This window comes from Sturnira hondurensis, unplaced genomic scaffold (genome assembly GCF_014824575.4).
Source record: "Sturnira hondurensis isolate 20B ecotype Veracruz unplaced genomic scaffold, ASM1482457v3 Scaffold0000780, whole genome shotgun sequence".
NCBI lineage: Eukaryota > Metazoa > Chordata > Mammalia > Chiroptera > Phyllostomidae > Sturnira > Sturnira hondurensis.
In genome coordinates, this window is record NW_028073411.1 from 21580677 (window position 1) to 21607613 (window position 26937).

General features: G+C 65.7%; 1 protein-coding gene across 2 annotated transcripts in view; it reads right to left on the reverse strand.

Moving 5' to 3' along the window:
* TAFA5 (TAFA chemokine like family member 5) overlaps positions 1-15120 on the reverse strand; it is a 54777-nt gene extending 39657 nt beyond the window's left edge. The window contains exon 1 of one of the 2 annotated variants that reach the window (XM_037049299.1): positions 14833-15118. In XM_037049299.1, the coding sequence (XP_036905194.1) occupies positions 14833-14923 (91 nt within the window). In that variant the 5' untranslated portion in view covers positions 14924-15118. Of the gene's footprint in view, positions 1-14832 lie in introns of both variants that reach the window. The other variant, XM_037049295.1, reaches the window with a different exon arrangement.
* Between the last annotated feature and the right edge of the window lie 11817 nt (positions 15121-26937).

Consider the following 26937-nt stretch of genomic DNA (forward strand, 5'->3'; position numbering starts at 1 on the left):
GGCCGGGGATTATCTCCGCACAACAGTGAGAGCGGCAGATAGGGGGACCAAGTGGCATCCGGATGGCGCAGAAGGGCCCCTCCACAGCCCAGGCCTCCAGGGGGCGGCGGCCGGCCCAGGGGCTGTGGGGCCAGCCCTGCCCACCAGAGTGTAAGGAAGGGTCTGGGAACTCCAGGACGGCCCCTCCCTGAGGGAAGGCCGTGCCAGCGGTCAAGGTCAGACCCCAGCCTGCAGGCCGGGGCATGGGAGATGTGCTGGTGGGAACCCTGGGGCAGAGCGACCAGCACCTGAGACCCAGAGCCGGCCCCTGCAGACATCTCTATGACCCCACGACCCCTACCTCCTGACCTTAAGGAGGGGTTGAGCCTCCCAGGGCCCAGCCTGCAGCTCCTGTCGGAGGGTGGTGGGGAGAACAGGGTGACGGAGGCCAGGCCCTCCCTGGAACATTCCTGAAGGGAAGCTGAGGAACCCACGCTGCACTGTGAAAGGCAGGCCCACAGTGAGAAGCCTGGGCTCCCTGTCCTCTCGGACCCAGGCCCCCTGCCCAGGAGCAAGTATGTCCTGGGACTGGCTGGTGGCCTCACCCAGCCACAGTCCTGCTCAGCCCTGGCCACCAGCAAGGGAGGTGGTTTCAGGGCTCCCCCAGGCTGTCCAGGGGCCCCGCTGCCCAGTTTCAGGTGGAGAAAGAAAAGGGGCTGAGCAGCTGACCCTGCGGACCTCCAGTGCCTGCCTCCCCCTGCCCACCCCTCTACCCCGGTGCTGGGGTGCCCCCAGGCCACAGCCCCACCCCCTGGCTCCTACCCAGGTTGTGGCTGGACGGAGAGTGAGCGAAGGAGATGGGACACAGCCTTCTTCTTGAGGCAGGGCATGCACACGGCCCGTCGCTAAGGCCTGGCCCCATCCAGCTGGCGCCCGGTCAATTATCCCCGTTAATGCGCCCATTAATGAGGCGCTGCCTGCAGCCCCGGGCCGGCCGAACACTGCTGGCTCGCAGAGTAAACACTGGCAATCACGCTGCGGTTTATGGCTTCGCAAAGGTCAGGAAAAGGCACGCCCCGCCTCCCTCTGCGGACGCACGGCCCTTGGCCAACTGCTGGCCGGAGGGGGGGTGGCGGGGCGAGGCAGCTCCTGTTGGCCTGGGGACAGCCCACGAGATGAAGGGAGACCTGGGTGGCCAGGGGGACTCCCAGCACAGCCTGGCTTGTCTTCCAGCCCCCAGGCTCAGAGGAAGCGAGGCCCACTGTGAGGGGGCTGGCCGGACCCCAGAGCGCCCACCTGCTCCTCGGACCAAATCACCACCTCCCGCAGGAGGGGCCACGCTGGCAGGTGTGGGCTCCCTCTTCCCCAGCTGCCAGAGTCCCCTCTCAGGTGCACTTTCGTCTCCAGGGGAGGGGCCCTGGTGCCCTGGGCCCTGGGAGGGCCTTGCATCCGCCCGGTCGGTAAGGTGGCACCAGTGAGCCTGTGGGAAGACCTGCTGTCCATGTAACTCCCCAACCCTGTGGCAGGCACAGTGGGCAAAAACAGGAGTCCCCGACATCCCTGAATCCCTGATCTCCACAGAGCTGTCTGGGGCAGTGGCCACTGGTCGTGGAAAGAAGGGACCTGCCCCGGGGACCTGTCCTGGCTTCCCCGGCCTCCACCACCAGGAGGACAGACGGTGGCTGCAGGACAGCTGCCCCCCCCACCCCCCCACACTCCAGAACATCACACAGGGCACACCCTGGCTGCCACAGGCCCCGCCTCCACTGCAGGCCCCGCCTCCACTGCAGGCCCAGGGCTGGCATCTGCCCTGCCCACCCCCGCCTGGCTCCCAGCATGACAGCCGATGCTTCTGGCTGGAATGGAGCAACTGGGACACCCCTCTGTCCCCAGGGCAGGTGGCACCTGAGGCTCCTGGGGCTGCCCCCCACCCCCAGGCTGACCTGGCCTCCTGGCTGGGGGAGGGGTCACGCCCCACGTACGGGGGCGGGGGGGGGGCACTGGTCAGGAGCCCAACAAGCAAACACTGGATCTGGAGCCAGACCCGACACCTCCCACAAAAATCAGCTCAGAATGGATGTGAAAAGAAAGCCAGTAACGTGAAACTTCTAGAAGAAAACAGGAGAAACCCTACGTGACCTTCAGTGTGGCAGTAAGTGGTTGAATAACATCCCGAAAGCATGACCCACCAAATAGAGAAATTGACAAATCAAACTTTGACGTTAAAAACTCCTGTTCTCAACAGCCACCCTGAGTAACGCGCCCCCACGTAAAAGCAGGCGGACGGCAGACACCCCTCCCCGGCGGCCGGTCAGCATTCGGCAAGACACCAGACCTCACTGCCACCAGGAAATCTCCAGCGGCAACGAGGGCGAAAGGCCACCGCACACCCGTTAGAGTGGCCGAAGCCCCCAGACCCGCTCGTCACGGAGGGCTGGCGAGACCGGAGCCGTGGGACGTGAGCTCGCCCCGGGTGGCACGGATACGGCGCAGCCACTGCAGAGGCCGAGTGGGGGACTCGCTTCTCACAGGACTGGAGGCGCTCTCCCCGCACGACCGGGCGGTCACCGTGCTCGGTATCAACGCCCCCTGCTCACTGACTCGAGCACCGTGTCCTCTCTAGACGCTGCACGCGAGTGTTCACAGTAGCTCCTACCCCCAACTCCGACGGCCGAGTCGGCCGAGCGTCCTCCTGAAGGTGAAGGAGTGAACCTGGCCCCACTGCGATGAAGAGGAAGCCGCTCTGGCACCGCGAGAAGGTACAGGGGCGTCTTAGACACACGTGACTCCGTGGAAGGAGCCAGCCCGAAGGGCTGTGTGCGGTCTGATCCCAGCTGCCCGTCGTGCTGGCAGAGGAACCCCGGGGGACGAGAGCAACATCAGTGGCTGGGGGGTGTGGGGAGGGGAATCGAAGGCATTTTTCAGCTGGGAAACTGCTTTCTGGACGCTGCTGCAGTCGTGGGTTCTGCGTCTGTCAGAGCCCCGTTCCTTCGTCACTTGGAGGGCGACCTTCGGGTACAGCTCCTCGGCCATCTCTGAGGGCACCCGGGGTCCCAGGAGGAAGAGGGGGCGGCGGTCTCACCAGGTTAGGGAGTGTCACCCCACCCACCGAGGAGGTGCTGGCGGAGTCGGAGAGACCAAAGTAGGGGAACGGGAACAGCAAACACTTCTGATCCTGCTGGATGCCTGTCCCCATTCTCCCCTTGTCCCCACAGATGGGGACAGGTGGGCAGGAAGCAGAGGCTGGTGGCTGAGGTGTGGAGACAGCAGTGAGGTCTCCCGTCTGGCCGGATCCAGACTCGGGGTCCTGCCGAGACGCACATCCCAGCCGCCAGCAGACGGTCCGGGAGCACCAGCGCCCCACGGGCCACCCCAGCGAGAAGCAGGCATCCTCAGAAACAGCTTATTTTGGGACTGGGGACGAAACCCAGAGCCTGTAGCACCGTGTGGTGCCGGCAAGTCAGGGAGCACCGGAATGGAAACGGAAGTCAGGGGTGCACCCGGGGCAGCTCCCGGGGCCGAGGCCGCGACCGGGAGCTGCCAGACGGAGAGGGGCGTGCGGGCCGTGGCCCACCTCTAATCACACGGGTGGCCGGACTGCCAACCAGCCTCCCGCACCAAAGCCTGGCCCATGCGGCGCTACCCACAGCAGGCGGGGTCCACCTCCCGGCTGGCCAGCATGGGCAGCACGTGTGACCCCTGATCCCCCCCAATCAGGGTGGGAAAGGTGGAAGGTAGAAACCACACAGTGGACAAGCCTGACAGACGCGCCTCAGGGTCCACACCTCAGGGACCAGCCAGCGTGAGGGCGGGTGCCCTTCCTCCGATGCCAGGACACGGACGTCACTCGGGTTCCTCCCGAAACCCGGGACTGCGGCCCAACCACCGCACCTTCTCCAAAACCTCCGCCCAGTTGGCCTCACATGCCAAGGCCACGGCCTCACATGCCAAGGCGTGTGAGGGAAACGGGCTCCGAGGCTGGAGGAGCCCCGGAGAGGTGAGGCCCAGACGTCTCGTGCCATCCTGGGCAGAGAGAGGTCAGGATGACCTCTCACCATCAGGTGACCTTTTCACCCCGGGGAAGGCCAGGGGCCTGGAGAACTCCGCGGACGGGCGCTCACTGGGGCTCACGCTGGCGCTGGCCCCGGTGCGGAGAGCCCGGCGCCCTGGGAGACGGGAGGGAGGACCGTGGGCGCGGGCACCTGCTGAGCCACCTTCGCGATTCTCTGTAAAAGCAGAGCCGTTCCAGGAAAGCAGTGTCCGTTATGCCCGAAGGAAAACGTGCCCATCACGCACCTGCCTGGGAGCCCAGCAGGCAGGACCCGGAGGCCGGGCCGGCCTCTGACTCGGGGGGATGGCCGCTGACCAGCGCCTGACTCGGGGAGACGTCCACTGGACCCTCCGTGGACCCTGTCCCCACACTGTCTGCAGCCCCCCCCCCCTGAAACGTGCTGCTGGGCCCTGGCCTATGAGCTCAGTCCCCGGCAGCGAGTGGCCGTGTCCCCTCACCCACCCGCCCACAGGAACCTTCAAAACACAACACATTCTGTGACTGTCGGTGAGCTGAGCCACCCTGGGCCAATGGCACACTGCACGGGCAAGGGCAGGTCCACACCAGGCTGTGACAGGGCCGGAGAGAGCCGGGGAGTCCTGCCCGCCTCCATCCAGGCTTCTGTGGGGACAGCCACAGTGGGGACTTCCCTGGTCTCCCCAGCAGGACCAGGGGACTGGGCATGTCCTCGGGGCTGGGGTCCCCGTGGGCTGGAGGCCAGAGACAGAGGACCCCGTGGAGGTCAGACGGCCCAGCTGGGCGCCACATGGGGGCAAAGGGAGAGTCTGGAGGTCACGCAATGAGCACTGCCCACACCTGAGGGCAGTGCTCCCTCGGTCCCCACTCACCCCACCTGCCAAAGGGAGGCAGCCTCACGCCCCAGTCCAGAGTAGTCCCCACCATGCAGCTGAGACACAGCCCCAACCTGCTGAGTCAGCCAGGCTGCGGGGGGCAGGACAAGTGCCTGCCGAGCTGGCCCTGTGTTGTCCTCCTGTAGTTACACCACCTCCTCCAGGAAGCCCCCTGTGACTTCACCTCCTCCCAACACTCACAGCCTCCTGTGTGGCTTGTGAGGACTCTGTCCTTGCCTAAGCTTAGGGGCTGCCCTCTCCTCTGGGCCCTGGCCTGCTTAGCCCAGGTTTGGAAGAGAGTCCTGGGAAGCCACTTGACTGGGGGGGCGCCACACTGGCCCGTGGCCCCTGGTGAGCAGCCCAACCACTGGCAAGGAGGGCCCACCCAACCCTCGGAGCCCACCCCCCACTCCCCGTTGGCCACTCTGAAGCAAAGACCCTTGTGGCTACCGCCTAGCCAGCGCCGACCGCCTCGGCCCCCTCCCACCTCGGACCTGAGCGAAGCAGGCGCCGCTTTCGAGACCCGTTTCAAACGCTCTGGGTCTCGCTCCCTCGCACGGAAGTTAAGGTTTCCATGTAACACACTAGTGCCCCGGACCCGGGCTCACCCAGAGCTGGACAAGGGCATGGTGTCCAGTGGGCGCCACCCGACTTGACGGCGTCCTTGCACACTCACTCCTGCCACTTAACGAGGCTACAGGACAGCACGTAGGACTTTGACTTATTTGGCTCGGAACTCAGCTGTCACTGGAGCCCATCTCCGTCCTTAAAGGGCCAGGGCCCGACCGACACCCCACCATCCGCCCCGTGGAGACGCAGGGTGCTAATTACCAACTCCTGGAGTCGTGCTCTGCCCCCAGGGCTCGGGGAGGTGGGCACCTTTGCCGGTGGGCAGGCTGCTCTCTGCAGGGTTGAGCCCGACGCCCACCCTCAGCCACGTCCCCTCCTGTCCCAGGCACATGGGGACCGCCTCTGAGGTCCCCACAGGCCCCTGTGTGGCTTGGCTGGGCCCCGAGAGCAGCGTCTGGCCCCTCTGCCCAGACAGCTGCCCGTCACTGTCGGCAGCCACGTGCCGATCTTCAAAGTGCGGCTCTCTCAGCAGCTTCCCTGCCCGGCAGACATCCCCGACTCCCCGTAGCTGTGCCCCCAGGCCCACCCCCCCCGGAACTGATGGCGAGATGCCCCGCCCCAGGGCCAGAGGGACAGGGGAGCCTGGAGTCCCCTGAAGTTGGGACGGTCTGATCAAGGCCCCCCCGGCTTTTATTGCCCCCTCCCTGAGAAGGCGTGAGGACGACTCACTGCCACCTGGGGCCGCGAGGCCTGCAGACCAGGAGCCCCCGACCACAGTGAGGCTGGGGCTCAGCACCCTGCAAGGTCACTGGGTCCAGAACACGCTTTTTTCCAGACTTGCCCATTGGACTTCGCTGGCCTGATGGGCGTAGCCAATGCAGAAGACCCCCGACGGTACCAAGCCAAGGTGGGTGTGGGCAGCCAGGGGCATTGGGGACCCTCTGGGCAGGACCTGGACACTCCCAGGAGGGAGCTGGGCTCCACCCGCCAACTCCATCGCAGGCTTAGTGACAACTGGCGTCCAGTGTCCGTGGGTGTGGCGGCCGGAGCTGCCTACCCAGGAGCCCGCCTGTCTGTGGTCACTACTGCACTGCCCACAGAGAGGAGGTGAGATGCCTGGAGACTGGTGGGCAGCTGATGAGAACAGGGGGCCCACACAGGTGCCCCCTGAGAACTGTGAGGAACCCCAAGGCACCAGGCTCGCACACGGCCCGTGAGGCTCCTCCACCCCATCTGGTCCTGCGTCTCTGGTGGTCAGACACACAGAGGCCTGCCACATCCTGTGCCTGACGAGGCCCTGGCCTCACTGGGAGGCCAAGGGCAGCCCCGGCCCCCTGGTGTCGCCCCTGCACGTCCCCAGGGCCTGGGGACAGACACCTGCGTGCCACTCGGATGGAGAAGGACAGCTTCTGGGCCTGGGGCAGCTGCGGGCACCGCGCGGGCGGGAAGAGGCCCCTGTTTGCTGGATCTTCCATGATCTGCCTCCTAGGAAACCGCAGCTCTTTAAAGGAGGGCTTCAGGAGACGGAGAAAATACCAACAAAAGTGGCTAAAAATAATGCTGCGTGGACCGACCAGTGCTCAGGAGACGCAGGCATGCCGCGGTGTGCCGCCCGCCACTCCCCGGCAGCCCTGGGGGCCTGACAACCGGGAGGAAGGCCCGGCCGGGCCTCGAGTGCAGGTCAGGGAGGGTCCCTGTGCCTGCTGATCTTGCGAACCCCCTGCTGTGGGCTGGGACATCCTGGGGCCCAGAATGCTCTGCCTGGTGACAGCACAGGGTGGGGGGAGGGGCCGATGGGTACTTGGGGAGCTGGTCAGACTGGGCCCATGAGACACTGCTCTGCAATTCGGTGGCCAGCTGGGCCCCAACCCCTCCCATCGGTCCACTCCGCAGGCCCCGGGCCCCCCAGCTGGACAGCCACCTGCCAGCCTTTGGCCACACTGGCCCTCTCCTGAAAAACTGGGAAGTTGCGGTCCCGCCCGGCCTCCATTCCCTAATCTGGGCTGGTCACGGAGGCTCCTGCTCCACAATGGAGCCTGCAAGCCCACCCTGGGGGCAGAGGCGGGGCCCAGGACCGCCTGGGCCCGTGGACTGGCTCCAGGCAGGGGTGATGGCCCCCATGGTGACAGGCCGGAGGGACGACCGCACACACAGGTCCCGCTGCTGCGCCGAGTGCCTCCCAGGCCCACTCCCTGCTCTGTCGCCACAGCCCGGGGTGCCCACCGCCACAGCCCCCACTGGTCCAGGGAGGAGACCGAGGTGCGGAGAACACAAGTCCCAACATCACATGACAGGAAGGGCCCAGACTCAACCGGGAAGTCAGCGAGACTGGAGTCTTGGCCCTCCGGGGACAGGCTCCCTCGCCCCCTGTGGTGGGCTGACATTGGTCCGCAAAGCTGAGTCTATTCTGACCCCCCAGCCTTGTTTGGAGCAAGTGACCCTGGGGATTGAACGAGGCATCTGGAAATGAGATTGTCCTGGATGTGGGTGGGACAAGGATGTGCCCCCCCGCCAGGAGACAAGAGGGGGGGATTTGCGATTCAGAGAGAAGGGGCCGCTCGAGCCAGGGCAGAGGGGCCGGTGATGCTGGTGGCAACCCCAGGGGCAGAGAGGGGCCTGGAAAGACCCAGAGCCTCCGGGGGAACCCGCCCAGCCGACCCTGGACTAGGGGACCACAAAGCCTGGCACTCTCGCCTGGTGGCCGGGTCACCCGCCTCGCCACCCTGGTCTGAGGGCGTTTCCATGCGGCCTGACGCCCGAGGGAGGGACAAGACCCCTCAGGGCCAGACCGGCAGTGACCGCCCCCACCTGAGCCCCCGCCCAGCTGGCCGAAGCCCCGGCCACCAGTGCAGCCTCAGACAGGTCCCCCAGTCCCCTGCCCCTCCTTGGCTGAGCCCCCCTGCACAAGCACGCAGTAGGTGCTCAGTAAACACCTGCCCGGCCAGCACGGTGCCTGTGCCACAGTTTCGCTGCGCCCCGTCACTTCACCGGGAGAAAGCGACTCCGGCCTGGCTGTGCAGGGGCAGCCAGCGCTGCTGCCATAAATAGGAAGTAACCATAAAAATAAACACATAGCCATTAAAGTGAGAAATGCCCGTCCGCACCCCCATAAAGCCATCTTCCGTGCCAGCAGCGGCGTGTGCCCTCGCCTCGGCAGACGCTGAATCGGTATGCACGGGGCACGCGGCGCATTTCCGCTGTCCACCCGGGCCCGGCCTCCTGGGGACACCGGCTTCTGCCGCAGCCTGCAGCCCATGGGTCCTCCCTTCCGTGGGTCCAGACGCCCCGACAGGAGACCCCTGACAGACAGACAGCCTGCTCGCCAGGCCCTCCGAGACGGACCCGCAGCCCTGCCACCTGTGTGGCCACCTGTGTGTGTCCCGTGGGTGCCTGGTGCTACCGGGTCACTTTGCACAGGCTGGTGGCCTAGAGCAGTGGCAATGGACCCCCCCACAGCCCGGGAGCCGCAAGGCCCACACCCTCCACGGGTCCGGGGTGGGAGCCCTGTGGTCTCTCCAGCTGACGGCGGCAGGTGTCCGTGGCTGGTGGCCACGTCGCTCCAGCCTCCGCCTCCGTCTTCACGTGGCCTCCCCCTGTGCCCCTCCTCTCGTCTTCAGATTTAGGGTGGGCCTAAGCCAGCAGGGCCTGGTCCGGAGTGCCTCGCCTTACCCATGCCTGCGGAGTTGCGGTTTCCGAGGGAGGCCTGTCCTCGGGTCCTCACATGCCCCACAGCTGCGCTCTGCTCACAAGCACACACACCCGAGCGAGGCACTGCCCCCACCCACCGCCCGCCTGGCATACAGCAGGCGACAACTACGCGCACGTCAGGCTAGGGTGGCGTGCCTGTCAGAGCCGTCTCCCAGGCAACCAGCCCTGGGCATGGGTGCCCAGGCTGTGCAGACAGAAGCCCCAAGCCGCCCGTCAGCGGGTCCCCGCTCCTCTCCGTGGAGCACGTCGGAGGGCCCCCCCTGCTGCTGGAGTGGCTAGTAAAACCCACCCTCCCCAGGCAGGAGCCGGTTTTGAAAAAATGTGTGTTTTTAAGGCAGGGGAGCCCCTCTGGGTGTGCACGGCGAGGAACACGCTGCCAGGGTGGGTGGGCAGGTGCGGTCTGGGGTGGCAGGTTCCAGCAGGCTCCGGACATGGCGCCCTCACCGTGACCTTCCACCGTGGCCTTCCCACACCCTGTCTGCGTCCCTGCCCGAGCCAGGGGCCTGAGCAGGTACCAGGCCCCGGGCTGCAGGCCCGTCTGTCAGGCGCCCCTCAGCCACCCCCAACTTCGGTTACCCTTTCCATCCTGCTGGGGAGGCGACCGAGGTTCCGAGTGGCCCAAAGACTTGTGTGGAATCAGCGGAAACCAGCTTCCTATTCCTGAAGGCCCTGCGGCCCAGCCTGCGCGACCCATGCCAGAGACAGGGTCTGCCAGCGTTTGGAATGGGGCAGGGGCGCAGGTGTGCAAGGAGCCCAGGCAGCCTCCACACCTTGGCCCACCTCGGGGCGCACCCAGCAGGACAGAAACACCCAAAGGCCTTCGAGTCAGCTCAGGGCTTGATGGCCAGAATCATGGCTGGGCTTCCTCTGTGAACGCACACCCTCCACAGGCCGTGGCATGGCTGTACGGGTGTGTGGAAACTTCTAGAAGCCCAGGCTACAGGAAGTCCAGCTGAGGGGACTGGCGGTTGGGGCCTCACCCTCAGTCTGCCCTCCTTCAGCATGTGGGGTGTGTGTACACGCGTGGGGGTGTGTCGGTACATGCATTGCATGTGCATGCACAGGTGTTTCTGAGCACCTGTGTGCACACGTGTGTGCGAGAGGAGGGGGCACAGCTGTGCCACACACCCAGAGAGGCGGGTCCACAGACAAATGGCTTCGGGATGAAGGACAGACGTCCCGAGGGGAGGGTGGGGAGGGGGGCGCCTGGGGTCCTAAGAGCCTGCGTGTGAGGCGCCGTGTAGATCTCGCTCCGGACCGTGTACTTCACCTGCCCTCCGGCCTCCCGTGTCACTGTGAACACGGGAGTGTGTCGTCCACAGAACTGCGCGTGTGCACACTCGCCAGCAGACACACCGTGTCGGGCCTTGTCCACTGTGCCTGGGGGGGCACCCGGCCTCCCCGGGGCCCTGGAAACCGGGAGCCACGTCACGCGTCACGCCTGTCACTGTCAAGCCACCCCCAGGCCCAGCCCCTCTTCGCTCTAAGTTTTACAGCTGGCAGACCCTCAGCGAGGAGCCGCCCCCGACGGCCAGTGTGGGTTTTGTTTGGAGTCCTTGTCACACGAACAGCGACGGCAAATGACCATGACAGCACAGGTTACTCTTCGTGCCTTTTCAACCCCACCCCTTGTGGCAGCCATGCGAGACACCTGGCCTCTCAAACCGTCTGTGGGGACGGGGGCCCGGTCAGGACCCTCTGCACGCAGCCTGGAGACTCCGGCCCGGGGCCGCCTGCAGCCCACGGGCATGTCCGGGTGGGGGCTGTGGGCTCAGCAACGCGTCTAGATCACAGGCAGCGAACACAGGGCCCGAGGACCGACCTTGTTTCCACCCGGCAACAGCGCCGAGCTCCTTGGCCCTAGTTAAGGAGTAGTTACGTTTACACAGTCCTACCACGACATTCGGCCCTTAGAAGGCAACTGCGAGGCTGATGTGGCCCCCGGGGACAATGAGTCTGACAGCCCTGCCCTAGAGCCCACAGGCCCCAGCACTGGGGCCTTCCACCCCCTGAAGTCACGGACCCTGAGAAAGGAGCAGGCGCAGCCTGGGGCCCAGACCCCCAGAGAAGCGCCTCCTGCTGTCAAAGCTTCTGGGGGCCCGGGGACCACCCCCGCAGGCCCCGCTTCACTGACCCCCGGGACGCTTGGCTAGAGCCGCAACGACCCTCTGCGAGCAACAAACATTCGTGGCGAGGCCGGTGGCAGCAGCCAGCAGTGTCAGCCCTCTGTCCTTGGTCCACCAATGGACGGATGGCGGCCACAGACACGCTGACGTGTAGCTTGCTGCTGTCCTGTGAGGGCTGTGGCCACCAGTGACCTGCGACCCTGCGGAGAAGCGTGCCCTTCACCGTTATGGGTTCGTCGGAGGACGCTTCCCTCCCGGGATCACTAGCTCAGCAAGTAAAGGAAAGGTGAGTCCTGTTGACTCAATCAGCCCTGGCCCCTGGCCCTGAGAGCCGAGGGTGACTCAGAGCGCAGGTCTGGAAGGGGGGCCAGGTCCCTGCAGAGGGGTCCGGAGGCACCTGCTCGTCCCCAATGCTCCCCTGCAGAAGGCTGCCCTGGCGGCTGCAGCCTGTTCCCAGCGGGCACGCTCCCTGCCACGGAAGGATTTAGAGAGAGACTGAGACCCCAGACCTCGCTGGCCTGGTTTGCTCCTGCCTCCCACGCCCCAAGGCCCCACACCTTCTCCGCCCAAGAAGCCAGGCCGGCAGGGGGTCAGCCTCCACGCCCTCTGCTCTGCCGACCGTCTTTATTCTTCCTGGTACATTAAGATCAAGATGAAAGCCGTCCCCCCCGCTTGGCGCTGTGATCCTGGGGAGACGGGAAAACTGGGAGAGAGCCCAGAACAGCCTTTGGGAGGGAGGTGGAAACAGTAATTCCAGTTGTTCCCTTAACTCCGTGTTCTGAGACCAAACACAGCTCAGGAGACGAGAGACGGGCCGAGGACGCCACCCCCCCGACTCCCCTCCGTGCGCTCTGCTCCTACTCACGCCGGGTCTCAAACCGGCCCCCAAGGCCCCCACCCCCAACTCTGACTGCAGTTCACAGAGCCTGGGCATCGGCATTCACCAGAGGTCATGGCTCCGGCTTGCAGGGGACCCTCGGGGCGGTGTGGGGGGAGGATGCTGAGGGACAAGCCTGGCCCCACATAGCACCATGGCCATGCCCGGGCTTCTCCCTGGCCGGGGGTGGGGGGCTCGGCAGGAGGAACCTTGACTTCCCACAAAGACCTCACCGGCCGAGGCCACAATCAGCGGCCACAAGGCGCCCTCCCTGGTTCACGGCCCCATGCATCTCCCAAATGCTGCCGATGGCCTGGCCGCAGGGGACGATTGGCCAGGGGCTGACCTGACTGCACACAGAGGGCGGATGGACACATGGCGGGGTCCCCGCTCTGTACCTCCGCACGCCGCACGCACTGGGGTGGCAGGAACGGAGAGGACAGCGGCTCCTTCTCCCTCACCCGCAGACGACAAGTCCGGTTGTCTGTCACCGGGCTCACTCCCTCCCCCCTGCTGGCCAGCGCACTGCTGGAAGAAAGTGGCTTGGAGCCTGCAGCCCACGGCCACCGGGGTTGGTCCCCACCCTCCCCAGGGCTCCTGACCCCCTGGGGCCGGAAGGGGCATCTCGAAGACCACAGAGCACCACTGCAGCCCCGGCCGATCAGAGAGACGGGACGGAGGGACAGAGGGACCCTGTCCCTCTGGAGTGAATGCGGCCACTCAGGGTGGACAAGGGATGTCCAAGGACACTGGAGAGCTCTGGGGAGGGGACGAGGCTGGGCCTCCCGGGGCAAGGGCTGAGGGATGCTGGGCTGTGTGAGCGCACCTGCTCCCAGCCCCGGTGCCGCTCCAGCCCTGCCCCGCCTCCGAGACCAGGGACCAGGCGCCTGTGTTTGTGGCAGGGCCAACACCGGGGTTTCCGTGGAGGGCTCTCCGGGGTCAGTCACGGAAGGAAAGGGCTCCCCACTCCGCGGGCGCCGTCGCCCTCCCAGACGCCGACCTGCCGAACGGCCATCTGCAGCTCCCAGGGACAGCTGCTCCTTTCTCTTGACCAACACACACCATCTGCAAGACTCGGGCTGCAGGGTGCAGTGCCCCCAGGGACACCAGGAGCCACAGCTCCCACGGGTGGGGGTGGGGGCGGTGTCTGGCCACAGGCCCCCAGGGCTTCTTTACTCTCTCTCTTGGTCACAGCTTTAAAATCAGAGACAATCACTTTCGTCGCAGAAGAGCCCCAAACACAGCAGGCACTGTGAACCTGAGAGAGAGAGGCGCTGGCTCTTCAGCACGTGTCCCCTTTTCAAAGTGGGTCCCCCAAAGAGGAAGGTCAGTGAGGCCAGGGTGGGAAGCTATGGCCCAGACAAGACCAAGCTGCAAAGGGACTCATGATTACCGGGTGGGCCCAGGCTCCCCTGGACACAGAACAGCCCTCTGGGGATGTGCCAGCCCCAGGGGGAGCCCCCCCCAGAGCCACCGTCTGCTGAAGCAGGTCAGTAAGCCAGTGGGGGGAGGGGCTGGCTTTGACTCCAGGAAGGCCTGGTCCCTCCCTTCCCGAGCAGGCCAGGCCTGGGCTCAACCACCTCTCTCTCCAGGGACCAGACCCAAATCAAGAGAGGGACTGGGACACCAGGCTGACGCAGCAGGTGACCAGGCCGGACTGGCCTCCCACACTTCCCTGCTTCCCAGGAAGCCAGCAGCTCATTAGTTAGGAGGGAAGCAGCTGAATGTTGCGAACCTTGCCTTTGTAGGGACAGGGAGCTAATGAGGGTTTGCCTGCATCGCCGGCCTCGCCAGCGCCCTTCTGTGCTGGGGAGTGGGGTGGGGACACGGTGCCTGGCGGCACTGGTGTCAGGGCGCCTCAGGGCAAGGGCGCACCAGCCATGGCGGTGGGGGAGCCGGTGGGGGCTGGCCTGACTGAGCTTTGGGTGCGCGGGGCCCATGTCCCAGGAGAGCCCACTCTGGGACCAGGAAGCTTCCAGGAGGCCCCAAGGGATTGCGGTGCTCACGCACCACCCCGGCCCCGGAACCAGGGCCCTTGGCGCCGGACTCCCCAGTCCCAGAGATGCCTCCAGCTGCGAGGGTCTGACCGTCAACATGTGCGTCTCAACCAAGTCCCACGAACGGAACCTCACAGCCCTGTGCTCAGCAGGCGCCGAGAGGACGCGGCAAACTTGGTGCGGGGCCCTGGCGCTCTGGGGGCGATGTCCCAGCTCCGGATCCAGCGGGTCCCCGACTAGGTCCGGAAGGCGACGCGGCAGCGGGGTGCAAGAGCGCAGGCCTCACCCTGGGCTCCCGCCGGCCCTCAGCCCGGCGCTCGGCCCGCAAGCGTGGAGCGCTGGTGCCATCTACCGAGGCCCGCGGAGTCGGGCCGGCGCTGCCGCCAACCGGCCGAGCGGGGCAGGGGACGGGCACCGCAGCCCCGGCCTGGGCCCGGACTCCCGGCGGTGCGGAGGCACCCAGGCCACCCATCGCCCGCCCGACCCCGCGGGCCGACCGCGAACCCCGATGTGCGCGGGCAGCGGGCGCCGCACGGACGCGGGTAGGGCTCGGTCACCCGCCCCTCCGGCCCCGCGGTAGCATTCCGCGAGCCCTGGCCGAGCGCGGCGGCAGAGGCGGCGGAACGTGCTGGAAGCCCGGTCGAGCGCAGGGACGGCGCCCGGGGACAATTACCTTCTTTCAGGAACTGCGCGTGGATCACCAGGACGAGGAAGCAGCAGAGCGCGGCGCCTGCGAGTGCCCAGAGCGCCTTCAGGAGCTGCATCGCGGAGTGCCCTCTCGGCCGACGCCCCCGAAGTCGCGCAGCGAAGGTCCAGGCGCCGCATCAGCGCCCCGCCGGGTGCAGCCGCCGCGGCCGCCCGCTTGCGCCCTCCATCCGCCGCCGGCGCCGCGTTCCGCCGCGACTGGAGGCGCCTCTCCGGGCGGCGATCCGCGTCTTTTTGGGCAGGGGGAGGGGAGCGGCGGGGGGGCGCGAGGAGGGGGCGGGCGGGGGCGGGGAGGTTAGCACAAAGTCTCGGGCCGCGGCGGCCGCCGGTCCGGCCACTCGGCCACCATCGCGCGTTGCGGGGCGCCGGGGGCCCGGGCGCGGGGGGGTGGCCGCCGCGGCCCCATGAATCAGCCCCGCCGCCGCCCCCGGAGCCGCGCGGCCAGCAGGGCCGGGACGGCGAGCCGCGGACTGCGCAACGGCCCGGGCGCTGGGGGGTCCTGCGCGGCCCCGGCCCTTCTCTGCTCGGCGGAGCCTTTCTCCGCCTCCTTCGCCGCCGCCGCCCGCGCTCGCTCCGGCCCGGGGCTCAGGGGGCCGCCGTGCCGCCACCAGCTCCTCGGAGGGCCGGGCTCGGGGCCGGGGCTGCGCGCAGGGCTCGGGGCTGCCGCACCATCGCCACCGCCGAGGCCCGTACGGCCCGGCCGAGCTCGCGCTGATCGAACTTGCGCGGCCCGGGGCTGGTGGGCCGGTTCCCTTCCCCCCTCCCCGGGACGAGGCCGGCCTCCGCGCCCCTCAGAGCCCGTGCCTCCGCCGCTGCGGCCGGACGAGGCCCGGGCCCGCGCTCCCGCGGTGCTCGCGCTGCTGGCTCTGCCGGTGCGGATGGCTGTGGTGGCGGCGGTGGTGGGGCAGCCGCGCCGACAGGTGGGGCCAGCGACGCTGCGCGCCTGGCCGCCCGCGGGACGCCGCTGCTCCGGCCGGGGGATGTGCGCCCGCCGCTGGCTCGGCTCCGCCGCTCCTGGGGAGGCGTCAGGAGGGGAGCGGGGACCAGGCCCGCGCGGCGATCGGACTCTGGCCCGCCGCCGTCCGCGCTCCGCCCGGCCGCCTATGCGCACTGGGCCGCGGAGGGGACCCGGGGGATCCCCGCCGCCCTGCAGCGCCCCCGCCTGGCGCGCCGGCGGGTCTGGCGGGGCCGGTCCAGCCGAAAACCGCGGGTCGGGCTCCACCTAGGTGCGCTGGTGCCTCACTGCAGAGCCGGCGGCGCGGGCGGGGGAGCGGATCTCGGGAAGCCGCCGGAACGCCCAGCCCCCTCGCATCCCACCGTCTCTGGAGGGACAGGGAATCAGGCCCAGTGGACATCGCACTGCCCAGGGATGACACTCGGTGGCTCCTGAAAGTCGACACCTCCTACTGGAAACGACACATGTCCCGGTCCCCGTGCGTGACATTCTAGCTGTGGCTGCCTGGCATCGGGTTGCACAGGCACGCGGTGTACGCCCAGGCGCCACTCCAGTCACACAGCGGGCACTTCCTGCCCCGACTCAGTCCCTTGTCTGGGAAGGGCCAGTGTTTGTTTCTGGCCAGTTCTCCTCACTGTCTCCTCCCCCAGGACCCCTGGGAGCACAGAGTCAGAGACCTCAAGGCACCTTTGACCTGAATTTCAAATGCCCAGCAAAGGGTTGGGGGCAGGGAGAGGGCAGGGAGGCCCCTCTGCCCCTACCTGTGCACCCCGCCCGTGTGGGACAAGGCCAGTGCCCTGCTGGGTCCTTGTGAGGTGAGGCAGGGCTGGAGAGCCGGGCACAGGGGCTGACACCAGGGCTGTGTCCTTCCTGCGGAGAGTCACATGCCAGGAAGGGGAAGAGGCCAGACCTGGAGGGCCCTTGGAGGTGAGACTGGTCAAACCCGGCCGTGTACAACTGAGGAAACGGAGACCTGAGCAGGCATGGACGCTTGTACCAATCCCAGCAATGACGGGCAGGCCTCTGCTCTTCTGGGTTGGTCCTTACTCTGCCAGATGCAGCCCTGAGTCCGAAGCGAGGCCATTGGCGAAGCCACTCCACACCTGTGGCTGCGTCACTGCCCAGGCTCCCCTGCATCCGGGGTTGGCTTCTGAGATGGGAAGGCTGGGCCCAAGCCCTTACCTGGAGATGTGGCCCCAGCCGCATGCTCACCAAACAGCTCAGGACCCAGCTGGGCATTCTTGCCCCTCCCTCCGTAGTCCCCCCTCAAACCCCCATTTCCTGCAAGCCCCTCACCTTACACCTCTGCCCCCCCCGCCACCCCCAGGCATTTTCCAGGGCTGCCCCAGCTGCAGTGACCAGCAGGAGCCGCCCTGCCCAGCAGGCACAGCCTGACCTCCGCCAAGGTCATGCATGGCCTTCGAGGCTCACCTGCAGTGGTGCTCACCACCCTGGTGGGAAGGCCCTGGGGGTGCTTGGCCCACGCACCCACCCAGCACTTCAAAGGGACACGGTCAAGGAGCAAAGCCTGCCCCTAGCATCACTGTGTCCCTAGTCAAGTGAGGATTATTTGAAATTTTGAAAATTTCACCACGGGTCCCGTGCCCCGTGTCGGGGGACCAGAGCACCCTCCGCCTGGCACCGAGGACTTCTCCTAGGGTGAGTGCGGGGCGTGCTGGCTGGCACCCTTAGCGGAGGGGCGGGTGGCGAGTGGGGAGCCCTGAGCAGCTCGGAGGCGGCGCTTCATTTGTGAGTTTCCGAGGTCAGCGCCGCTGAGCCTGCAGATGGCGAGCATCACGGTCTGGGTGTGAGTGAGGCTGTGCCGCTCACAACAGAATGACCTCCGTACCCCGTGACAGCTCCTGTGACGATCTCGGAACAGCACTCGCGTCCCCCCTCGTGTCAAGTTACCGCGGTCCCGCCAAAAGACATTTTATGTAATGTTCTGATAAAGAAGCAAGCACCTCACCTTATCAGAAAAGATTTCTCAACATTCGATAAAACTGCCTCTCGATATAATTGGTTTTCTTAGTAATCTCGTACATTTTATTCTCGTCTGCGAAGGGCTCCACGGGCTGCACAAGATCCTACAGAACAGGCTGGGAGCCCCGCGCAGTCGAGAGCGTGAGGCTTGGAGACCGGGCCAGAGGCAGGGCAGTGCCCAGGTGACGTGCCTGCCACTCCAGCATGGCTGCCCACAGGCCATCGCCTCTCCCAGGGTGGCCCACCTGTCCCACACCCTGCCGGTTCCCAGGGGCCCGCGGTCAGCCCTCTGAGTCAGGCAGGAAGCCTGCGGGGTCCTGATGACTAGTCACTGCCCCACTCACCCTGTCTTCCCAGAGTGAGGCCGGGCCACCAGGGCCACCAGAAGCGTGTCCCCCACCAGGCTGTGTTGGGAAAGAAGGCAGGTCCCGGACAGGTGTCCCTGAGGGACAAGTCGGCGGGGGTTCAGGGACAAGCACAATGATAATAATAATAAAACTTCTAGACGGCATCCTTCTCAAAGGAATTCAAGAGAAAGCAGTACCGAGGTAAAAAGGAAATGAAAAAAGAAGGGACTCGTGGACATGGACGTGACCGACCAACTCTAAGCTACGGAGGACGGGCTGAATGGTGACGTGGGTGTGACCAGAAACCGGGCTGCAGAATATAACACCTGAGATGACCCCCAAAGGGAGGGCAGGCGGACAGAGGTGTGGAAAGGGGGGTGACAGTTGAAGTGAGGGTGACAAACTCTCGTTTATTCGAAATCCCAAGGAGAGAGGCCACGGAGCAGAGAATGCAGTCGAAGAAAGAGACGCACGTCCGACCCCTGCAGGGCCCGCGGGGCCCAACCATGGCCCGGGCGGAGAGTCCTGGGACACCAACCACGCAGCAGCCACGGCCTGTGAACTGCGCAGTGGCCTGACTGTGAACACGGCGTTGGCGACGCTGGTCCCTGGCAGGCACCGGGGTTCGACGTTCGTGAGGGGAAGGCAGGGCCCCCAGGGGTTTATTCCCAGCTGCAGTGTCAGTAACCCTTCCCCACGGGCGTGCAAAGTGCCGTTTCCTGAGCGCATGGCCTAGGACGACACTCCAGCAGAGAGCAGAAGGAGGACATCGGGCAAGGGACCGGGGACAGAGGGACCCCCGGCCCCTGTGACGCTGCAGAAGTGACACGAGCTGTGAGAACGCGCCTCCGCACACGCCGGGCCCTCGCACCTGGAAGGCTTTCCTGCCTCCCATGAAGACTCGACGACCAACTTACACGCCTTTTCTCCGTGGTCCTGGCCACGAGTCGCACGTCTCTGGTGAACAGGGGTCACATCGTGAATGTTGTGTGTTACATCCGTGTCTTAAAATGAACACGTGGGCAAAGATCAGAAAAATAGGCACAGTACAAAAACCAGAAACCACAATGAGACACCACCTCACACCGGTCAGAATGGCCGCCATCAACGAGTCAGCAAACAGCGAGGGCTGGTGAGGACGTGGAGACAGGGGACTCCTCCCCACGGTCGGCGGGAAGGAGTGCAGGCTGGGGCAGCCACTGGGGAAAGCAGTGTGGAGCTTCCTCCAAATATTGCAAATGGACCTGCCTTTTCACCCAGCGATCCCCCTTTTGGGAATGCACCCAAAGGGACCCACGACCCGACTTCAGAAGAACACAAGCCCCTGTGTTCACGGCAGCGCTATTTACAACTGTTGAGCTATGGGAGCAGCCCGGGCCCGTCGGTAGGCGAGTGGGTAAAACAACTGGGGCACATTTACACAACGGAATACTACTCGGCTGCAAAAAAAGAAAAATTGACCGTTTGCCATGGTACGGATGGACCTGGAGAGCATTCTGCTGAGTGAAATAAGCCAGTCAGAGAAAGACAAACACCAGGTGATTTTGCTCATATGTGGAATCTAATGAACAAACTGGTCTAACAAGCAGAACAGAGACAGACTCACAGATGGAGAGCAGGTGACAGCTGAGGGCAGGGGGCGGGGCAGGGGTGGGGGGAGGGGGCAAAGAGGAAAAGGACTCTGACCACGGTGTGCTGCGTGCAGGGGTGGGTGGAAGGGGAATAATGGTCATTGAGAAAAATAGAATAAAAAACAAAACTAAAAAAATAAACAAGTAAATAGAAGATACTTCCATCTCGACCCCCTTTCCCATCGTGAAAGTCGGGGTGGAGTGTCGGGCAGAGGCTGGGCTGTGTTCCTAACACGACAGACCGGGGTCAGCGAGTGACAGAGAGACCACGGCCCCGCCAGTCACCGTGCTGGGTCCGAATGAGCCCACGACGACTTGGGGGCGAGGACGGGGCAGGGAGGGAGACAGAATCTCGCTTTTCACTCTGAAGCTTCCTTGGCAACATGAGTGTCTTTCAACACGGGAGTCTTCACGTTTTCTGTGACCTGGGAAACACTAGTGCCGTGAAAATGGCGAGAAGGGAGGTCGAGCTTGAAATATTGGCTGGAGAAGGCTGGGGTGGGGCTCCGGCCTGGGCCTGGTGGTGGGGCCCCGGGTTTGGGGCCAGGACGCCCACCTGTCCAGCCCCCTGCAGAGTACCTGGGCCCTGATAGGGAGGGCAGAGGCCGCAGCCCCAAGTGGGGGCCTCTCCTGAGAGCCGTCGCTGAGCCAGCACATGGAATTTGGCCCCAAAGGCATGGCATGTCTGCAGAAAGTCATGCATGTGCGTGCACACGTGTGCCACAAATATGCATGCAAACACACGGACACATAAGCCACACATGTCACTGTGAACACATGCATGCACACAGGACACATGAGCACACACTTCCGTGTGTGTATGTGCACACACGTGTCATGAACACACATGTGAGCACACCAGGGCCTGCAAGCATGTGTGCACACAGCTCACACACAAAGCCATGCACTCACGCACATGCGGCCTGGTGCCACGGTCTCTCCGGGTCCCGGGTGTGCAGGTGGGCTTCAGCCTCGGGACTCGTGCCCCTCACTGCCCTGACCTCGCAGGGGCCTCCTGCTCCAGCAGCCCCCTTCCCAGGGCCCAGGCCCCAGGCCCCAGAGGCCTGGAGCACCCCCAGCTGAGTGGGGTGCAGACGGAGCTGAGTGTCTTGGACCGCCAAGCTGCACCCGCACACCTGCCGAGATGCAGGTGACGTGCAACGCTGGCAGAGTGCAGGCGTGGCTGAGAGGAGAAAGGAAACGGAGGCCCAGCGTGGGGCAGGCTGGGCCGGGGTGCAGAGGGTGGCATGGCCTTGGCCTCCACCCATGGAGGGGGGCGATGTCACAGGTGGGGAGAGGCCACTGGGCCTGGTCACTGAGCCTGGGCATCACAGTCGCACAGCACCTGCAAGGGTCCCACCTGCTCAGCTTCCGCGCAGGGGCAGTGTGGGCCCAGGGGCCTCTCATGATGTGTGACAGGAGCATGGGCACAACATGCAGGGTGCATGCGTGAGGGGCATGCAACACACGGCAGCACATGCAACACAGGACAGGGCACACCACATGTGATGGGGCACTGAACACCTGTGGCCAGGCAGACACAACACACATACCTGTGCCACAGGGAACACACGACAACCATGTGGCACACAGCCGGGCACATGCGGTGCCACAACAGGAACATGTGTGCTGTGTGCACAGAGACATGTGGAACATGTGACAGGGGACTTGCACTGTGGTGAGACATGTGGCATGCATTGCAGGGACGCATGGAACACACATGACAAACATGTGGTGGGGCACATGCCCTACCTGTAGTGGGCACATGTGAGTGTGTGGCAGATGGCCCATGCAGCACCTCAACAAGGGCAGGCATGTGACACACATGACAGGAGGGCACCTGACACAGGCAGCCGAAGGCGGCATATGGCATGCATCTTAGGGAGAGTGCGAGCTGTGGAAGCCTTCCACGGGGTGACAGACCCCAGACTCACTGGAAGGTCAGCTCCAGGGCATGTGTGTGCTGTGCATGTGCTGGGCCTGTGCTGGGGTAACACTGTCCTTGGAGTCCCCTCTGTCCCTTGTCCATATGTCCATCCACCCACCCATTGCCCATCTGTTACTCATCCATTCAGCCAACCAGCCATCCATCACCCACCCATCACCTATCTACTCCTGCGCACGTCCGTCCATCTGTCCACCCATCCATCCACCCATCCATCAACAGTCCACCCATTCACCCAGCCATCATCCAGTTACCTGTTACGCATCCACCCACCACCCATTATCCATGCCCACCCATCCTTTCTTCCTTCGGTCCATCCCTCCACCCACCTGCCCAGGAGGCTGCAGGACAGAGGTCTAGTGTGGACAGGGAGGGGCCTGTCAGGGGGTGAGTCTGGGTGCAACCAGGCTTCCGCGTGGACCCCGGGCGCCCTCCTGAGGGCGGGAACGGCAGATTCTGCTCCACACAAGCACAGCAGGTCAGGCCGGGCGGGGCCGAGCTGCACGAGGGGACAGGCCGGAGGGGACAGGCCGGTGGGGATGGCGTCACACGCTGGCAAAGCTGCCGGCTTCCCCCCCCAGCTGCTATGATAAGAAACTTACTCCCTGTGCACAGCCCGAGGGTTAGATGGTCATCTGTGCTCCTGGGCACCCACCTGGAGGACAGCCCCTGCCCAACGCCACCAGCACCGAGCAGAGCCCCGTCGCACTGCCTTCCTGGCACACAGCCAGGGTCCTCACTCGTCCCCTGGGCCCACCCCAGGCCTGAGCCCCTGTGCCCCTCCTGCAGCCCCGTCCAGCCTCCCCCCTGACCCTGACCATCCCCCAGGAAAGCTCTACCCCAGGAGGGGCTGGGTCCTGCTGCCACCTGCTGGCCACCGCCCCCCGGTGGGGGGGAGACGGGAGGAAGAAAGCCAGGGACACTCTTGAGCCAGGACACTTCCAACTTGGGACCTGCCAGAGTCCAGATGCCCCACCCAGTAGCACAGGCTCCCAGCGGCTGCGCCGGCTACCCCGGCCCCGAGCCCTGCCCCCTCCTCCACAGGGTCACCTGCCCCGCTGGCCCTGAGCTCCTGGCAACTGCCTGGCTGCTCCCACCTGGGCGGAGTCTTGCAGCCCCCATGGATGACGGCTGGCCACGGCCTGTGGACGCCCTCCCTCGGGCCACCGGCATGAGCGCCCGTGTCCAGAGGCCGCTCAGGGAGCCAGAGGCAGCACGCCTGCCGCCCGCAGCCCCTTATCACAGGGGTGGGCTGCTGCACCGCCCCTCCAGGTGACGCGGATCCAGGAAGGACCAAGGGCCAGGGACCCAGTCAGGAGAAGGAGGAGGTCCTGGCAGCTGTCACCCCTCACACCACGGTCGGGGACACCAGCATCTCTCCCCTCTGTGGGCCCTGCCGTGTGCCCCCACCATGCCCCCCATCCGAGACTCAGCTGTGGGCCCAGACAGCGCCATGGAGGGACTGGCGATAGGGGTACCGTGGTCTCCAGGCTGGAACCGGCCCCGAGGGTCCCTGTCCAGGGTCCAGGCCACTACTGGAGGTGCCAACCTGCAAGGAGGCCGAGCTGCTCGATGTCACACAGCCACCCCGTCTGCATCAGGGCCCCTCTCCGGAACCCCCCCCCCCCCCCCCTTCTGCAAAGGCACAGGGGAGTGAGGTTTGGGATTTTAGCAGTGACAGTCACTGTGGCTGCTGACGTTCACTGCCAGGAGCTGGCATTGTCCCCAGAGCATTGTCACTAACTCCTGCGGAAGAGGCCCGGGCCCTGAGCCCCAGAGCCGACCAGGCAGGACCCCAGGGGCCACCAGCCTGAAGCCCAGCCTGCGGCCCCTCTGAGGCCCCCTGGCCACGGGACAGAAGTGACTGTGATCACATGCCACCTTTCCAGAGCGTGTGCGGTCTGGGACCCGACCCTGAGCCACCACGCGGAGAGCCGAGAACATCAACTTCTAAATAAGGTCGCAGCCCCGGCCAGAACATCAGAAATGGCTTATTGATTTTAAAAACACAGGGAGCATTGTTTGTGAAAGTGGTTGATGACCAGGGCCAACGCCTGCTCTGGGGACCCGCAGTCCTTGGCAGGCCGACGGGGAGGGCGGCTGCGGAGCGCCTCACACCTGGCCCGGGGCCCCCAGCGTTTGGGTGCAGTTTTCACCATCGCACGTAGGGAGACGCCCCCAGAGCCGCACCCTGGGGCTGAGCCCTGCAGGCTGGCATGCGCCCCGACAGGCCTCCCCATCCACCAAGCGGCTGGATGGTCACATAGCGGAGCAGCGTCACTGTGAGGGTGTCCTGCGTCCGGTGGAGGGAAGGCTTCGTCTGGGTCACCCTGCCTGTCACCAGCTCTGTGCAGCTGTCTCACGCAGGAGGGACGCTCTGAGTGTGGCGGTGGAGGCTCCGACCCGTGGGGCCTGGTCAGCCCAGCAGCCCCAGAGCCATGGCGCCCGCAGCTTTCCCGGTGAAACTTCGCAAGAAAGGCCATCTCCCACCACCGCCCCATGTGTGTGCCACGTGGCACAGGGAGACGGGGGCAGCCACTGCGAGACGTCAGGGAGGACACGGTCAGGGTCAGGAGGGTCCACAGAGGTGCGGGTGGCCGGGTCACTGGCTTGTCCTGGGAGGCAGTACACAGAAGCCGCTCGGGGCACGTGTCCTGGTTGGCCCGGTGACCAAGCACAGGACAAACAGGGACTTCGTTCCTAACAGCTGCCACGGACCAGACGCGGCGCTGGGAGAGAGCCTGGTGCGGCCTCATTTCAGAACGTCATTGTCTTGGAGGACACGTCCCTGTCAGCAACCTGCGGCCTGCAAGTGTGGAGGGTCCGCAGCTGCCTTACCCCCGAAGGCAAATGCTGTTAGAACAGCCGGTCGGCTCCGGAGGGGGCGCACGCATCCAGACTGGGGTTGAACTGCCCACGTGTGGGCCGCGGGAGTCCCGAAGCCCCCCGGGCAGGCAGCAGATGAGTGTGTGCCACGGAGACGCGGCCGGCGATTTGCCGGCTGCCGGCAAATTGGACCTAAGCCGGCATTATGATGCAGCCACGGAGAGGGCCTCGCGGTAATGGCTGCATTGGGATGGGGCACCGGTGGCCCTGGAAGCGAACGAGCTGACTTCAGCCTGGTCTCATCCCCCAGGGAGCCCGCCACGGTCCCTGTGCCCGGAGGGGGGCTGGCCTGACAGGCAGAACACGGCGGGGGCGGGGGCTCTGCTCACAAGGGAGGGGGAGACGGGCCACTACGGAGGCCGGGCCTTGGGGGGCCTTGTCCGTCTGGACACACTGGGGGCGCGAGGCCCGGTGTCTGTGTGTCTGTGCGGCGCGTGTGACTGCGGGAGCCAGGCCTGCCGGTCGAGGACAGGCACGTGAAGCGCCTTCACGGGACCAGGCGCCCCTCGACCTCCCCAGGGGGAATTGCTCTCACCCCCTGCCCCCGACCACTGAGCACAGGGCAGGGACAAGGGCGAGCACCGCGCCCCGGGCTGGGTGCCACAGACTCTCGATCCCCTGCTGTCCAGAAGCCCGGAGGTCCCTGGTCAAGGTGTCCCTGGGGCTGGCTCCTCCGAGGCCTCCCTCCTCAGCCTGCACACAGCCGCCCTCTCCCTGGGTCCCCACACGGTCCCTGTGCATATGTCCTCGTCCTGACCACCTCTTCTTAGAAGGACACCAGTCTCGCTGGACCAGGGCCACCCTAGTGACTCATTTTCACGGCCTTACCTCTTTCAAGGCCTTATTTCGAATATAGTCCCCCTGAGGGGGACATCAGCACGTGCACCTGGGGACACAGACAACCCACGACAGTCCCCAGTGCAGTGACTGCTGCTGCCACCAGCTGGCCCAGACCTGGCGCTCCGGCCCCGTGACCCCGGGGCAAAGATGCCAGACCCCACCGGGCCCTGCTGGCGGCTGCCACTGTGGGTGGTCTTCCGTCTCTTCTCCCAAGATTGGGCGGGGCGGGCCGACCCCAGGCAGGGAGGGTGCCATGCACTGCAGGGTCCCCTTGCTTCCCTGGGGCATGAGGGGCATGTGGGCCCCTCGGCGGGCGAGTGGGCTCTGGGGGCCGGGGGCAGAAAGGGCCCCAAGCCAGCTGCTTCAGACCAAGGCCGCTCCCCTCTCACAGACCAGGCACGGCGAGCAGACCGGCCTGGGCGCGGGTCCCCGATGGGCCAGGTGGCAGAGGCTGACCCACGTGTCTATGAACTGTGTGCAGAGCGGCAAGCGTGCAGACGTGTGCAGACGCCGAACAACGCCCTTCTGGACGCTCCGAGTCTACCTCACCCAATCGCTTCTCCCTGCCGTGCTCGGGAAAGAGACAGAGCAGTCCCAGAGCACCCCACGGGAGGGCCAGGGAGCTCAGGGGCTGCAGCGCCCCCCCAGGCCCCTTGGGGTCCCCCAGCGCCCAGGACAGACTCGGCTCCTCTGCCCAGACCCCCCACGGTGCTAGTCTGCAACTCAGGGACATATCGCCCCCCTGCCTCCGGTGGCTGGTGTCATGGTCACCTTTCAGACCTACCCGACCACGCACCCCCACCCTCCAGGGACCTCAGCAGGGTTCCCGGGCCCCAAACACCCCATGGACCCCACCCAAGCTTCAGGACTCCTGACGGAGGTGCCGAGGGTGAGGAGGGAGGAGGCCGGGCCCTCACCCAGCGCCAGCGCCTCGTCTGGCAGGCCGCTGCTCCCCGATGGTGGGGGGCCCGCAGGCCCGCAGCTCTGCCGTGGCTCTGCTCTTGGACTCCAGTCTTCCGGCGCACCCTGGCTCCCTCAGCTGTGGCGGAGGGGCTGGGACAAGGGTACCCCAGCAAAGCCACCCCCTTCTCCAAGCCCTTTGAGGACACCCCAGGCCGCGGTTGGTCCCCGGGGCTCTGCAGGGGTTAACGGTTTCCTTGCGTCCCAGTTCCCTTCCTTGTCTCCACGACACTGCACCTCTGTCTGAGAACACAGACGCAGGGGAAAGCGAGGCCAAGCCAGGAGACTGAGTGGGGGCGGGAAGCATGAGCATGTGGGCGGCGGCGAGGGAAGAGAAGGGACCAGACGCCTGCCTGGGGAGCCAAAGCCAGCCACCCAGCGGCTTACGGGCTGTGCGGAGCCCAAAGTCACCCTGCAACGCCGGCCTCCTCCTGCAGACATTCCCAGGCCCCCACCCCGATGCAGGCCTGGGGCTGACCTGGGGGCGTGGTGACCAGGGAGGGGCAGCTGCCCCGGGGCCTCAGTG